Below are 16,933 nucleotides of genomic sequence, written 5' to 3'. Positions count from 1 at the left end.
TGACATGTAACAGCTTTGCCTTCTTTGTCCCATAAAATCACTTGCCAGGATTCTTTCATATTTTTATTTCAGCCTAAACTCAGATCAACCAATCTTTCAACAAAATCCCAGAACAATCAAAATTCTGCCAATTCAAAATGGTTTGGCAGAAACTCTGGGACATGAAAGTTTCCTTCAAGTTCAAAACAAATATACTGCATATTCTATTGTGTGCATATCCCTTATATTATATATAAAACTATACTGGCTTTGCTAAATTACATGTGACTTTTTTTTGTAATTATGGAAGGTGTAAAACTGGAATATCGTCCACATAGCAGCTTAAAAAACAAAAAACAAAACAAAAACCTAAACCATATAATTCAGTTTGAATACAGGCAATACACATGAGGCCTTAATTTTTCTGCTTCCTAGAAAATATAAGTTGAAAAATAAATGTTGTTTGTTTTTTTTTATTTTGTCCCTGTGTGCAGTAAACATTCTCACCACAAACAGAAAATAAACAGCAATAATTATTAGACTGCTCATATGTTTTAACAATTCCTTGAGGCACTCTTTGCCTTGATTTATCAAATGCTTCCAGTAGGCAGCATCCTGATCAAATAATTAATGTATATTTTTCACAAGAGGCTTGAGGAATTATTGTCACATTATGTTTTGGCAGTGTATGTGCAGTGAACTACGTTAATTAGCACAAGCGTGTTCTCTGGTTTTAGTATAATCAGTACTAGCCACTTGGAACGAAATGTAAAATCCTCAGCTATCTTTGACTGGCATCAGAGAACAGTATTGAACTTGGGGTTTTTTGTGATGCTGGGTGTCTGGATATTATGAGTTAAGTTTCAGTCTACATTATGCAGCACTAATAGTTGCCAGGTAGAATTGCATTCCAGCTTTAATTTTAGGCTAGAGGTGTTCAACTGTGATTTTAAAACCATCAAATTCATGGTACTATGATACCATGGTACTATGACTGATGTCATCTTTGTAGGCCTTTTATGAGTTTGTGGTACACCTTTGAAGTGAAGTCTGGTTTCCTAGCGCTTAAGAGCACAAAAGTGCTTATTTTCCTTTTCCTTATGCATATTAAAAGATTCCACAATTTGTGAAGTGGAATATTTTAGACAATTTATAGAAAAAGATAGAGTGAGTTAATTAAACATATATAATTAAGTATCCATGGTAGGTGTTATGTATATAGGTAGTGCTTGTTTAGTGACTGTCTCGTTTAGTGAGAATTCGTGCTTACAATGATGAAAAAGTAACCCACAGTGACCAATCCATTGTATGTTTGCAAAGCAAAGAAAGTTGAAATAAGATCACAAGCTGTCAAAATATGATTTTGTGACTGTTTTGTTTAATGACCTAGTCATAATCTCATTTTGTCACTGCTTTACTTAATGACCTAGTTGTTGGTCATTAATTACATGAAATAAACCTAATGTAGTTGTTAAATAAATGAGGACTACCTATAATGCACTTTATACCTGCTGTTTGTTCTAATATTAGTTTTAGTTTTCCTGCATTCCTTGTGTAGTTATCCTCACCACTATATGCCACTAAACATTTTCAGTCATATTGGACATTGTGGCACAAAAAAAATTACACATCCTATTTCTCTCTTTAAATGCAGCGAAGACATCTTAGATGTTTTGGATGGAAGTTCAAATGCTGAGGTGATATAATGGATAAGGTTACTATAAAGTTAACATAAACAAAGAAACAAATACAGGGTGAAGGACACTCATCGTCTCCAAAACTAATCAGAATGTTTTTTTAGAGAATATTACAGCTGATAGGAAAAGTGTTGGATCCAATGAAAAGAAAACTGAGCTCCTGCTTGGTGTTTTTTCCCCCTTGACTGTGTATTTAGTTTCAATAAATATTTGATTATTCTATTTTTAGTATCTTTCACTGAAACTAAAAATTTTACATGTACCATGCTAATGTTATAACATCTTTTACTGCACTGAATACATACCTGTGAGAATTTTATTTTATGAATCACTCTACCTAATGGAATATAATTTCAGGTACTAAAATTGTATAAGCATATTGTTTCATAAATGGTTTAATACAATTTATGACAGTGGTTCTCAACTTGTGGTCCGCGGACCCGTCTGGACTGGCTGGGATGAAATGATTTAAATCTTAAGTCTTAAGTCTTGGTGGTCTGTAGCCACAAAACATATTTAAAGTGGGTCTGTGGTAAAGAAAAGGTCGAGAACTACTTATTTATGATTTTCTCTATTTGATAGGAACAATACCTGTCAAGTAATCATTCACAGAACTATAATAAATAATTTGGAAATTAAAATTTGTGTGAACCTGTGGATACAAGTGACCTGGCCTTTCACTCATCACTTTTCAATTTTGACAAAAGGCTGGTTCATCCAAACCAGTGATAACCATGAGGAGGGGTTCTGCTGACCTTTTCAAACTACAGATAATAACTCCAAAATGATACATTGCTCTTCAGAGCAAAACTTCTGCTTACATATTGAGTGGTAGTTGGACTTTTGAAGGTGTTCCTTGATCTCCCACAATTGCACTGGTTCTGGGTCCAGTCATGGTTGCAGATCCAGCTAAAGTAGAATCCTAGAATCAACAGAAGTAGAGAAGAATGTAAGGAATGTCCATTTCACACTCATTTCCCCCCCTCTATTATATGACCTTCAATGTGTTTATTTATTTATTTCATTTATTAGCATCCTTTATTTTCTTCAAGATAGGTTCTTTATCTTTATACATTCTAACAATGTATTTTTTGCAGAAGAGTCACCAATGGCCAAAGCTCCATTGTAAAAAGAAAAAATAATCAGGAAAATCAGTATTTTTTTCAGCCTAACATAAGATTAGTCTCTCCATCCCTCAGATTATACTATGCTTAATTTGATAAGAGCCATTATTCTTTTTTAATTTCATTTTCTTATTAACTTCTTGTGCAGTATTAATACTTTATATCTACTGTATATTGTCAATTGTTTCAATAGTTATTTTGTATATTACTTTTTATAATCAACCAGAAATCTCTTCAGCAATCAGATGTGAACTACAACAGGGTCCCCAACCGCCGGTCCGCGGACCGTATTACCGGGCCGCGGAACAAGCCTTACCGGGCCGCTGGTTGCTGGGCGCCGCCATCTTTTTGGTAAAAAAGCAATTTTTAAATCAAAAAGATGGCGGCGCCAGCGCTTCGATGAGCTTTTCAGGTAGAAAGCCAGAAAAGCCGAAAAGCTCACGGAAAAAGCTCACCCGGAAGCGCTGGCGCCGCCATTTTTGACGAAAAATCACTTCGGTGGCGTCACGAAAGTGATTTTTTCGTCAAAAAGATGGCGGCGCCCAGCTGACGCGCGAACCGGGCCACGGTGCCCAGCTGGCGCCTTGGAACCGGGCCAGCGGCGTCAAAAGGTTGGGGATCCTAAACTACAAAACACTAAAAATAATAGCTATTGTCATTCTAACTCAATTTATTATTATGTTCTTTATTCTGAGCTCATATTTCGTTGTCAAAAGGGAAACCAGATCTACTATTGATGAAACATATTATTAAAAAAATAAATAAAACAACTTATGCCTTCTCTACTTTCTAACAGTAAAAAGTTGTTTGGAAAAGAGTAAAGTTTGCCCTTTTTAAAAGAATATATTTAAGAAAAGAAATGTTAAAAGCTTTCCTGGCTATTCCTTGCCTGTGCATTTTAAGAGATTGTGCATTTCATTCTCTTTCAATTGATGGAATTTGGACCAATGATTTTAAAAGTTTCCAAAGTTTGGCAAAAAATGGATGGCTTCATTTATTCACTTATAAAGACTCCTGATAGGAAATATATTCATAAATCTTTCTTCCTCTTTATGTCATCTTGTGGGATTTTACAAATCCCCAAGTTAAGATGCATTTCATAAGCTGTGAAGTGTGACAAATTTTAATGCTTCTTTCCAATTCACTGTCTCTTAATCTTAAAGCATCTATCAGTCGTTTACTTTATTTATTTATTTATGTATTTATTTGTTTGTTTATTTATTTATTTATGTCAAACAATTATTAGATAACAGGTATAAGTATAAACATGGTCATAAATACATGAAATGGATACGAATAAGAAAAAAAAGAAACAATAGGACAGGGATGGTAGGCACGTTTTGGTGTGCTTATGCACGCCCCCTACAGACCTCTTAGGAAAGGGGTGAGGTCAATAGTAGACAGTCTAATGTTGAAGATTTTGGGGTTTGGGGAAGAAACCACAGAGTCAGGTACAGTATTCCAGACTACTCTGTTGCTGAAGTCATATTTCCTGCAATCAAGTTTGGTGCGGTTTATCATTAGTTTGTATCTATTTAGTGCTCTTGTACTGTTTTGGTTGAAGCTGAAGTATTCATTGATAGGTAGGACATTGCAATACATAATTTGATATACCATACTTAGATCGAACCGAAGGCGGCATAGTTCTAGGTTGTCTAGGTCTAAAATTTCAAGTCTGGTGGTATAAGGTATTCTGCCAGATTTAGCCTGGTTTCATCTTATTCAATGCCTTCCATACAGAGGTGGTATCTACTGGTTTGGCCTGGTTCTGCCAAGCTAGTAGCAGTGATGTGCAGCAGTTCTCTCCGCTGCTCTGCTGTTGGGCCCACCCACCCACCCGGGCTCCCATACCCGCTTTTATCCTCTGCTTTTGAAGCGCAGCTGCTTTGCGTGGCACAGCAGAGTGCCGCACAGCAGCTGCTGAAACGACCGGGAGAGTGCAGGCTTTCAGGAGGTGAGTTGGAATGCCTCTGCACCTGCACAAAGTGCATGTATGCCCACAAAGCACACCCACCAAGCCACGCCCACCGAACCGATGGTAAAACTTTTTGAATCCCACCACTGCTTCCATAGCTTTATCAAGAAAGAAACTGGTAATACCCTCTATGTATTAATAACATCTAATTCACATTAGCAGATGATATCCCAATAGAAGATATGCCCCAGTTGCTTAATATAGATAATAAATATCATTATTTTTCACATGGAACATTATATTTTATATGACAGAAAGAAAGCTATCTGGATACACAGGACAACTGGTTTGATTTCCAGAGGGAAGTGCTACCTGATATATTTGCAATTAATTTAAATTTACTTTCCACCTAATCTTGAGACTCAAGGCAAGACACACTGTATCTGTATGATACCTATTCTGGTTAGGTTTTACAATGATAAAATAGTCTAATGTGTGATTGAAAATAATTTTGTACAAATATATTATAACTTGTGTAAATCTTGCCTATTTAATCATGCCTGTTTTCAAATATCACAATGGAAGAGTTAAAACTTAATCTCTTGTAAAAGATGTTTTGCATAAATTAGGTTGTTTGGGGTTTGGCTTTGCTAAGCATAATATATAAATTTATACTTTGTTTACTTCAGGAAACTTACTAAAACAGTTTAGCCCATTAAATAATGCTTGCAAGATGGCATTTTGATTTAAGGGCCAATAATCTTCAGAAAATTACATTTTATTGATCTGTGAACATTGTAATCTGTTAACAGATTCTTTGCTTCCCAGCGTATTGACATATTTGTTTAGGAAAGTATGAATTTAAAGAAAACAAATCACGGAATCTAGAAAAAGTAAAATAACAAATTCTTATTCTATTTTGTAAATGAGTCAAACATCTGATTTAGTTTTTAACTAAACTATATAAGGGGGATATGGTCATTTATTTATGCATCTGTCTCCAAAAAAAAGAAACAAATGAAAATCAAAATACAAACTAAATGGAAAGTTATCTCAGACTGCAGTGCTGTAAATGTGTTTAGGATTGTGAATATCAAATGGAAGGACCCAGAAGGTATTGGAGCAGAAAGGCAAGAGGAAGGATATCTGTTGCCTTTTATTATTTTCCTGCTACTTCCAGTTGTTACATACACACTAATTAATATTTTCTTTCCCTCCCTTCATTTCCCTTTCCAATGTCATCAGTTGCTTCTACTTAATTCCTATTATCCAACTATTTTCTTTTTTGTCGCTTTTTTCAAGGCCATATTTTTATTAATACAGATCACATCTTTACCTCAATTCTACTACAATTCTACTACAGGAGATAAGGAACAAGGAAAACATCTGAGATTCAAATATAGTGGTTGCTCAATATTCAACCAATAATGGTGACACTTTCCTATGGACCTGATATTTAGGATAAGTTAGGAAGATGGATAGAAAACAAGGCATTTTTATCTATACAGGGAACCATTTATTGGAAAGACTATATTTTATCACAGTAACTGAAGGCAATGGGAGGCAAATAAATTGACAAGACAACTTTAAAATCATGAATTAAAGGGCAACATTTGGTGGAATGGTATTATCCATCACATACAACTCAGTAAGGACTTTTTGGACTCCCTTTTCCATTTCTGGCAATGCAAAACTCCCTTCCCTTCCCTTCCCCCAGCTCTCCCCCAAAGCAAAGGGAGAACCGGTTTGATGTTGTGGTCAAGGCACCAGGGTAGAAGCTGGAAAGTTGGGAGTCTTAGTTCTGCTTTTGGTACAAAGTCAGCTGGGTGATTTGAGGCCAGTCACACTCAGCCCAAGGAGGAAAGCAAGAAGCAAACCATTTCTGAAAATCCTACTAAATAATCTAAGCAGTCAGTAGGAGTCAGAATTGATTTGAAGGCATTAAAAAAAGACAATGTGGTTTTGACAATAATTCAAATGTGGGGTGCTGGAACCATTCTGCTTCCTTATTAGTGACTGCCTAACTGCCACATGACACAGAAGGTAGGTCATGAACCAGGAACAAGGAAATCCAGCAACTCAGCACGTGCTCAGTATAGGGTGATCAAAAAAACCCATGATGCACCAGGTTATGCCAGTATGTGGAAGGAGATGATTGGTCCTCCGTATGGGCCAGTATGTGGAAGGAGATTATTGGCCCTGATTAGCAAACAATGTAACTGTTCTTATTACTTCTTGTTAATAAAAGAGCAGGCCCCAAACTGTTCTGGGCTCGCTCGCTCGCTTGCTCATTCATTCCAAGGAACCTGGCTCATGTCATTTTTCCTTCTTGGCGTTGTAAGGCCTACCCCATGAGCAGCCCATTAGGTGCGGGATGAAAAAACCCGCATTCTGGTGACCCCGACGTGATCCACTCCAGGGTGCGTCTCGGACCGCTCATCCTTACTCGCTCGAAGGGAGCTGAGCATTCGTCTGGCCTGAAACACGACCACGACTCCGTAAGTATGGGCGGAAAATTCTCTCAACAACAGACGGAGCATCTGAAGGAATTGAGAGAATTAACCGAATCCTCTTCCAAATTATTAAAAGCCTCAGGGAAGCCCACATCCCTTGTTAAAAAACGGCAGATAATTGATCTGCTACAATATATTTGGCTCCATTGTCCCACCTACCCCGAAAAGGGTTCTCTTAAAATTAGCACTTGGACTAAAATTGGCGAATATCTCCATACCAGTCCCCGAGCTCCAATTGGCATTTTAACAGCCTGGAGACATGTTATGGAATGTTTAATGGTCCATCATAAATTCTCATCTCAAAATTGTCCTGGGGATGCCTTGCCACCTCCAAATTATGAGGACTATCCCCTTACACACACAGGGCCAACAGCCCCCAACATCACACCTTCTTTCAAGGAGCCTCTAAAGGCCGACCCACCTCCTCCTGCTTCATGTGTCTCCATTAGGAGAAAAGGGGGTCGTCTAACACAAGCCATCCAAATGGCTCACCAGCAAGGAGAATTAGAACCGGGGGAGGAAGAAGGAGCTTATGTGTATCCAATTGAATGGCAAGCGCCAGCTGCTCAGGGTGGGGCTCCTGTCCCACAGTATGTCAACATGAATTATAAAGTAGTAAGGGAAGTCAAGGAAGCAGCAAAAAATTATGGGGTACAGTCCCACCATGTGCCAATACTATGTAGACAAAATCTTGCAGCCATACAGGAACAAATATCCTGCATTTTTGGTCTATCATTACATGGATGACATCTTGGTGGCTGCTAGGGGCCCTGCAGGGACCGTTTACTCTACCATCACCGTCTTGCAGGGGATCCTAGCTAAGGGGGGTTTGGTTATAGCTCCTGAAAAGATTCAACAACACCCCCCTTTCAATATTTGGGACACAAAATGCTTGCTGCTTCTGCCTCGCCTCTCCTCCCGCAGTTGAGCCTGTCGGCCACCCCCACGCTTGTTCAACTTCAACAATTCTTGGGCTCCTTGAATTGGGCCCGGACATATCTCGGTCTTACAACTAATGACATTTCTCCTCTCTTTACTGCCTTAACTCAGGGAAAGAATCCTGGGGATCGCATTTCCCTTAACGATGACCACCTCCATACTCTTGCTAACATCAACCAGGTATTAGCAACCACATGGGTGGACAGGGCCGAGGCCGATGTCCAACCCTCACAGAGTCATGCATATTTTCATCAGAATAAAAAAGCTTTAAGAAAACAATTTTCTCTTACCATGGCAGAGGCCACGGCTATTATTCAACAATGTCCCACTTGTAGCCGTCAGGCACATGCCATACCTATAGGGGTTAACCCTAGAGGACTAAAAGCTTGTCAAATTTGGCAAATGGATGTCACCCAATTTTCACCATTTGCCCCTTGGAAATATTTACATGTTTCCATTGATACCTACTCTGGCCTCATTATGGCAACCCCGCAAAGAGGGGAAGCTACCAAAAACGTAATCAATCATTGCATTCGAACATTTGCAGCGTTGGGACGTCCAGATCAAATCAAAACAGACAATGGCCCGGCTTACTGCAGTCAGACGTTTGCCGAATTCTGCCAGCGGTGGGGAGTCCTGCATAATACATACAGGACCTGTACATTGACTACCATGCTGACTGTATCAAAAGTAAGCCACGCAACCCAATACTCAGCTTTTACCCTCAACCACAACCCTACCTCAACCGATCCACCATCACACAAGACTAGGCACGCACGCCCCCAACTACCTCAATTCCAACTACTGCCGGCCTCAAATGCAAACTACTCAATGCAAGAAGCCTCGTGAATAAAATACCTGAATTTCTCATCCTCCTAAATATGGCTAACTTGACATTATATTTGTCTGTGAAACATGGCTCAATGCATCTCTCCCTGACTCCATTACCACAGTAAGAGACTATCATGTTTACCGATCAGATCGTGAAAATCGTCGAGGAGGTGGTGTTGCTATATTCTATAAAAATCCTTACATCTAAAAAATATCCAAGTTACCCAGGAGCTTGCCCTTCCTGAAACCATCATCTGTGAACTATCCTTAAATATCACAATTCGATTCTTACTATGTTACAGAGCACCTGATTATGACATTGAACATGTAAACAAGCTAAATACATTACTAACATGGGCTGCATCCTGCCCATACCCTTTTATCCTTCTTGGTGATTTCAATCTACCTCATATTGACTGGACCCTAAATGACTGTACAACTGAAATCATACACACAACTTTCTATAATGCTATTACAAATCTGGGACTGGAACAACTAGTAACCAACAACACTAGACTAAACAACTGCCTTGATCTCATCTTCTGCAATAGTTTGAATTTAATTTACAGAATACAAACTAAAGAACCCTTTTCCAGTAGTGACCACAATATGATTGACTTTTGTCTCAACATACGTCCACACAAAAATCACCACTATGATGTAATCCCCAATTGTAACTTCAAAAAGGCAACTATGATCTTATAGACAGCGATCTCTCATCCCTTGATTGGCAATCTCTATTCACTGGATGCAATACTGTTGAAGACCATTACAACATATTTTTACTTGAAGTCAAAAGAGTCATCAAACTATATGTTCCAACAACAACTCCAAAAACAAAACAAAAAAGCAGATTACCCATATCAATAAGGAAACTTCAATCCAAAAGAGATCACTCTGGCGGAAAAACAAATCTGGTCACGTTGCCAATTTCAAAAACCGATACAAAAATTTATGCCACCAGATAAAGACCGAATGCACCAATTATCACATTAAACAAGAGGAAAACCTTCTAAGCACCAATTCCACCCGTGCTTTTTACAATTTTGTAAACAACAAACTAAAAGACTCAAGGTCCATCCCTCCCTTGATAGGACCTGATGGTAAAGACTGCAACGACGACACCATTAAATCCAACATCTTTAACACATTCTTGGCTCAGTATTTGTAAACAGCAATGGATCATGCCCAGTATTTCCTAGCCGTACCACAGATAACAACAATGATCTAATACATATCGATTTCACAGAAGACAATGTTGAAAAATCACTACGCAATCTAAAACCATCTCTATCTATTGGACCGGATGGAATATGTGCCTACTTCTTAAGAAAGCTATCCACTGCCATAGCCAAACCTCTAAGCATAATCTTTGAAAAATCTTTCAGAACCAGCTCCTTGCCTAACCTATGGTCACAAGCCACAGTCATCCCCATCTTCAAAAAGGAGACCCAAGCCTAGTTGAAAATTACAGGCCAATCTCCTTATGCTGCGTCACCTGTAAAGTCATGGAATCAATTATTAACCAATCCATTATCCTCCACTTAGAGACAAACAACCTACTCTCCAATAAACAATTTGGTTTCAGAAAAAACTATCCTGTAATCTGCAACTCTTACACTGCAAAAACATATGGACGACACAACTCGACCAGGGCAAAGCAATAGACGCAATCTACATAGACTTCTGTAAAGCCTTTGATTCAGTGGTACACGACAAACTACTCCTAAAAATAAAATCCTATGGTATCTCTGGACAACTGAATAACTGGATAGAAGCATTCCTGTCAAACAGACAACAAATGGTCAAAATCGGGACGTCCTATCAAATCCAGTACCTGTCAATAGTGGTGTCCCCCAGGGCAGTGTTCTAGGACCAACTCTCTTCATACTCTACATAAATGACCTCTGCGATCATATTAAGAGCAATTGCGTTCTTTTCGCTGATGATGTAAAGCTGTTCAATACCACAGACAATACTGCTACCCTTCAAAAAGATCTCGACTATGTATCTGAATGGTCAAACAAATGGCAACTTCAAATCTCAACAAATAAATGCTCTGTCTTACATATTGGCAAAAAAATCAGAAAATAAAATACAAGCTGAATAGTCAAGATCTTGTTGATGACCCAAGCTCTGTAAAGGACCTTGGAATACTCATCTCTAATGATCTAAGTGCTAGAGCCCACTGCAACTACATAGCCAAAAGGCATTAAGAGTTGTTAACCTAATCCTACGTAGCTTTTTCTCTGGTAATATCACACTACTAACCAGAGCATACAAAACATTTGCTAGACCAACACTCGAATACAGTTCATCAGTCTGGAACCCTCATTACGTATCTGATATTAGCACAATTGAGAAAGTCCAGAAATATTTCACAAGGAGAGTTCTCCACTCTTCTACTCGTTGTAGAATACCTTATGCCACCAGACTTGAAATTCTAGAACTAGAAAACCTTGAATTACGCCGTCTTCGGTCTGACTTAAGCATGGTATATAAAATCATACATTGCAATGTCCTACCTGTCAATGAATACTTCAGCTTCAACCATAACAACACAAGAGCACACAATAGATACAAACTCAAAGTAAACCGCACCAAACTTGATTGCAGGAAATACGACTTCAGCAACAGAGTGGTCAACGTCTGGAATACTCTACCCGACTCTGTAGTCTCTTCCCCAAACCCCAAAAACTTTAACCTTAGACTGTCTACTATTGACCTCACCCCTTCCTAAGAGGTCTGTAGGGGCGTGCATAAGCGCACCAACGTGCCTACCGTCCCTGTCCTATTGTTTCTCTTATTCTTTTATTTTTCTTATATGTACCCATTTCATGTATTCACAACTATGTATACGCTTATACTTATTATCTTGTAAACAATTGGCAAATCAAATAAATAAATAAATAAATAAATAAATAAATAAATTTGGGATCCCATACAATAGCCAGGGACAGGCCATAATTGAACGAAACAACCAGACCCTAAAAACTGCGTTAGAACGCTATATTAAAGATGGGGAAAAACTATCACCCAACCTCCCGGCGCTGCAAAACACCTTGAATCTTTGTCTCTATACACTCAATTTCTTAAATCTCACTGGGGTGCCACCCACCTCAGCTGCCACTCGGCATTTTTCTTCTCCTGATCTATCTTCTTCTTCACGCCCTTTGGTCTATTACAGGCAACTTCCCGACCCCCAGTGGAAGGGGCCAGCCGAACTAATTACTTGGGGGCGCGGCTGCGCAGCTGTCCAGCTCGCTGGAGAAAAGACCCTGTGGGTTCCGGCCCGAGCAGTACGACCCTACCATGGCTCCTCATAGCATTTTACCCTTCATATTATTCCTTTTCTTCTTTCAACCTGTGCTCACTTCACTTTCTGTCTCTCCAGCGGTCATGTTTGCCCCATTCAAAGCTGAGATAATTTTTCATTATAAACTGCCGCGTCCCCCTCACGGCTGCCCCATCGCTTGCCTTTTTAAACAAAAGCCCGTCTTTCCTTCTCCCTACACACGGGAACAGCGCTATTCTAATTTCCGATATTGTTTTCTTGACCTTCACATCCTTTCTCACCCATCTACAACAGGATCCTATTCCTGCCTTGCCTTTTCCACCTTGCCTAACGGCACTCAAATCCAATTTTCCATATCCGCTCAACTCTACACCTCTTACTCCTTCCACTATCCTCCCATTTCCCCCTTCTTTTCTCTTTGGTCCACCCTACCTCAACAAATGCCTGCCATCTCCATCTCGCTGCACGGCTATTGTGATGACTCCATCCTGTGGGATCCACCTGCCAACTTCCGTCAGTGGCTGTCTCATTGACTCTCCTTGATCTGCCACATCTGCAACAACCAGTTTCGCTTCCAACCTTCCTCCTGCCCACCGCTGACGTAACACCGCTGCACAACTGCTCCTACACCGTCGCTGTATGCCCGTGGCTGTTTCCTGCATGCCTCTATGGTTCCTCAGTTTCCGTCAATACCCGCACCTGCTCGACATCGTCGCTCGAAGGACCCTCAACTTGCTCATCGCTCCTTCAACATCACCTGGACTATTAAAGATACTTATGGACAGATTCTAAACTCCACTTCTAACTACACTCGATTGGACTCTTATTTTCCTTCCCTCCACTTCGACCTGGCTGAAATGATCCTGGGACAAACGGCATACAGGGAAGAGACTGGATCTCTTACTCCAAATCCTCAATGGGTCCAGAATACTCCCTTTTATGTATGCCCTGGACATGACTCCATTCCTGCTCACATCTATATGTGCGGAGGGGTGGCGGACTGTTTTTGCAAGAGTTGGTCTTGTGTCTCTACTGGACAAATGTCATGGTCACCCCCCTACAAAAATGACTTGATCATAATCCGCCGTACTACCGGCCATTATCCATCATGCCACAAGTATGCTGCCCAACCATGGAATCGGTGCAACCCCGTCACAATCACCTTTACAAATGCAGGGAAAAGTAGTAAAGAATGGGACACTGGGGTTAAATGGGGGGGTCATATGCATGCTTCATGGCCCGGTTATCATTATGGCAATGTTTCTTATATCCAGCGTTATGTTTCTCTCCTGCCCTCCCCTCCCTTAGGACCAAATGCTGATCAGATTCAGTCTTCTTTTCTTCAGCCACTAACCAATCAACAGCACCCTTTGCTAGGATTGCTCTCCTCCTCCTACCAAGCTTTGAATTCTACTAACTCTACCCCTTTTTCCCAATGTTGGCTGTGTGTTTCCTCTATCCCTCCATTTTATGAAGCGATTGGCTCAATTGAGCCCATTGTCAACGCTACTAATGATTCCTCATGCCGATGGAGAAATAGCTCTCTCACTATTACGTCAGTCATTGGTCAGGGATGTTGTCTTGGTAACATTCCTCAAAACTATTCTCTATATTGTGCCAATGCTACTACTGGTAAACATCTCTGTGATTTATATCTCCCACAATCCAGAAATCCGATCGCTGCAGGCTACACTCAGGTCTTTTCCACGGTCAGTGGTGCTAACATCACTCTGCGCCTTAAAGGTCAATATTTTATTCCTGGTAACAATTCCCTTTGGGCCTGTTCTACCGGTCTCACGGCCTGTGTTCATGGAGATGAGCTAGTTAAAAGTAATTCATTTTGCATTCAAGTACAATTGCTTCCAAAAATAGATGTGTATATCTCTGATGATTTCATTTCTATCTTAGAGCCTCATCAATATCATTTAAAAGCGAAAAGAGAGATTGTCACTGCTCTAACATTATCAGTCCTCTTGGGTCTTGGTGCTATGGGTGCCTCTACCGGCATTGCAGCACTAGCAGTTAACCAGAATCAACTTCATCAACTCAGTGCCACCATTGATGAAGACCTCAGGTGCATAGAAACCTCAATTGTAGCCTTGCAGAACTCTCTCACATCCTTATCTGAGGTAGTAATACAAAATAGACGAGGCTTAGATCTCCTATATTTAAAACAAGGGGGATTATGTGCAGCACTTAAAGAAGAATGTTGTTTTTATGCGGATAGCTCTGGAATTGTTCTAGACTCTATGAAAGAGCTTGATAAAAGGTTAAAAGAAAGAGAGCTTGAAAGGTCCTAGCAATATGCTTGGTACCAGGGACTATTCTCATGGTCTCCTTGGCTTACTACGCTTCTCTCTGCCCTAATTGGACCTATAATATTACTCATATTACTTTGTACCATTGGACCCTGTGTAGGCACTCGCCTACTAAAATTTGTCAAAAAACGCTTAGCTGCTATAGATACTGATATCAATATGCTTGTAAACATGCGATCTGGTGATAAGGACGAACAACTGTCACTATTGGCTTATCAGTCCAAAACTGAGGACAAGTCTGATACACCCCCGGACCAGAGCTATGGTAAGAAACCTCCTTCCCCTGAGAAAGCATCCTTCCCTCTGGCATGTTTGGAGCTCCATGATAAGGTTCCGCCACTGTTCAGTGACAGTGAGCAGGATAGCTCCTAAAAACAAATAAAAACAGAGGAGATGCTGGAACCATTCTGCTTCCTTATTAGTGACTGCCTAACTGCCACATGACACAGAAGGTAGGTCATGAACCAGGAACAAGGAAATCCAGCAACTCAGCACGTGCTCAGTATAGGGTGATCAAAAAAACCCATGATGCACCAGGTTATGCCAGTATGTGGAAGGAGATGATTGGTCCTCCGTATGGGCCAGTATGTGGAAGGAGATTATTGGCCCTGATTAGCAAACAATGTAACTGTTCTTATTACTTCTTGTTAATAAAAGAGCAGGCCCCAAACTGTTCTGGGCTCGCTCGCTCGCTTGCTCATTCATTCCAAGGAACCTGGCTCATGTCATTTTTCCTTCTCGGCGTTGTAAGGCCTACCCCATGAGCAGCCCATTAGGTGCGGGATGAAAAAACCCGCAGTGGGGTATATATTTTGCTATATGTTGTTCTCTTTGTGGTGGAGTAGTATTAAAGTTAACAATGATAGGTCTTTTCTCTATTGTGCTTTTCCCTGGGTGGGCTTTCCTGTTTTATTCTTAACTGGATAAAAATGGTGTTATCTAAATTTTGAACAAATTTGAAAGTGTTTTCCCTGAATATTGAATATTGTGTATTACAGTAATACCATAATTATTAATGAAAATAATAATATATTTCATATTCTCATTGCATATTTCTATTTTATCTTTAAAGTGAGAACAATAAACTTAAAATCCACCTATAGGCCTTAGTAATATGTGATCCTGTGGCAATATCTCATCTAGAAAATTGACTAATAGTCTTTGAGACTCATGCTACTCATTTCAAATTCATTGACTAACCAATGGGTCATGCAGTTACTCCAAGCCTTAATGTTCTTAGGAATAATGCCAAAGCACTGAAATTATATTTGCACTGGATCAACTATTGGCAAGAAAGTCCTGCACCCGAGATAAAGCATTCTCATCAAATGTTAATTAACGAAGTGGGAGTTAGGGCATCCAATGACTCCAGAACGCAGCTTTTCCGTTAGTGGTACAATATATTAATATACACCCTTCCACACACTGATAAAATATAATTACAGCTGCAGATGGGCACACACAAGCTATTTCTTTATTGCAGGAGGTGATAAACATCAATTCTTGCTATAGATTTATCTAACCCATAAATTACAAAAACATCTGTGGTATTTCTAAGCCTTGCCTCCACCAGGCAGTATGAGAGGCTAAAAAATAAACTACGGCTCAGTTGTTTCTGTGTAGCTGGTTGGGAATATTAAGATCATTCAGTAGTAACGAACAGCATCTGTTTAATGAAACACCATACCGAGGAGGGCCCAAACTGCAGAACTTGTATAAATGAACTTTTCATTTGTCACTTGCGTGATCAGCAGCTTGTCCTTGCCAAGAGAAAGAATTTACATTGATTTTCATATTAGATGAGCAAGAAAGGTGCAATACGATTTCACAAATTATTATTATTTTACTTGATAGTAAATGTGACTTAATTCAATATGGTTTCTTCTACGGTAAAAGAAAACTAAGAATAAAGCTGCACAGGTTTGTATTATTTTTGCAATATTAGTATAAAATTTCTATTCTATAATCAGTGGTTCCAATATAGAAAATCAGTGTCCATTGTAATTAAAAAGCCATTTAAACAACACAAAGTATAAATGCAGACATTGTTCTTCTGGGTCTACTGGGTTGCACAGACTAGTAGAGAACTAAACTGGGTAGCTCCTCATAGCCTATCTCATTACATGAGCAGTCCTCTTTACGACTCTTCTTTATATTTCTGATTGCGACAAAGAGTTTCAATTTAGGAATGCAAGAAGTTATCATTAGAGGGTGTCAAGATAATTTTAGATACAAGATTTTTAATGTGAAATCAGCTGCATCAATGGCTTAAGTCTCAAACAACCTCCAGTGTTTGCCACCAATACTATCTTTCACACACAT

At 39.6% G+C, this 16,933-nt stretch overlaps 1 protein-coding gene across 1 annotated transcript in view; it reads right to left on the bottom strand.

The window, feature by feature from the left end:
* The window catches only part of SH3RF3 (SH3 domain containing ring finger 3), a 215,848-nt gene that overhangs the window by 28,029 nt on the left and 170,886 nt on the right, over positions 1 to 16,933 (bottom strand). The window contains 1 exon segment of the mRNA XM_026666749.2: positions 2,498 to 2,598. Coding sequence (XP_026522534.2) covers positions 2,498 to 2,598 — 101 coding nt within the window.

Source organism: Notechis scutatus, chromosome 5, assembly GCF_049901735.1.
Source record: "Notechis scutatus isolate UNSWTSFEM ecotype Mainland chromosome 5, rNotScu1.2, whole genome shotgun sequence".
Classification (NCBI taxonomy): Eukaryota; Metazoa; Chordata; class Lepidosauria; order Squamata; family Elapidae; genus Notechis; species Notechis scutatus.
Note: the sequence above shows the minus strand (reverse complement) of the source record. Positions and strands in the feature narration are given on the sequence as shown.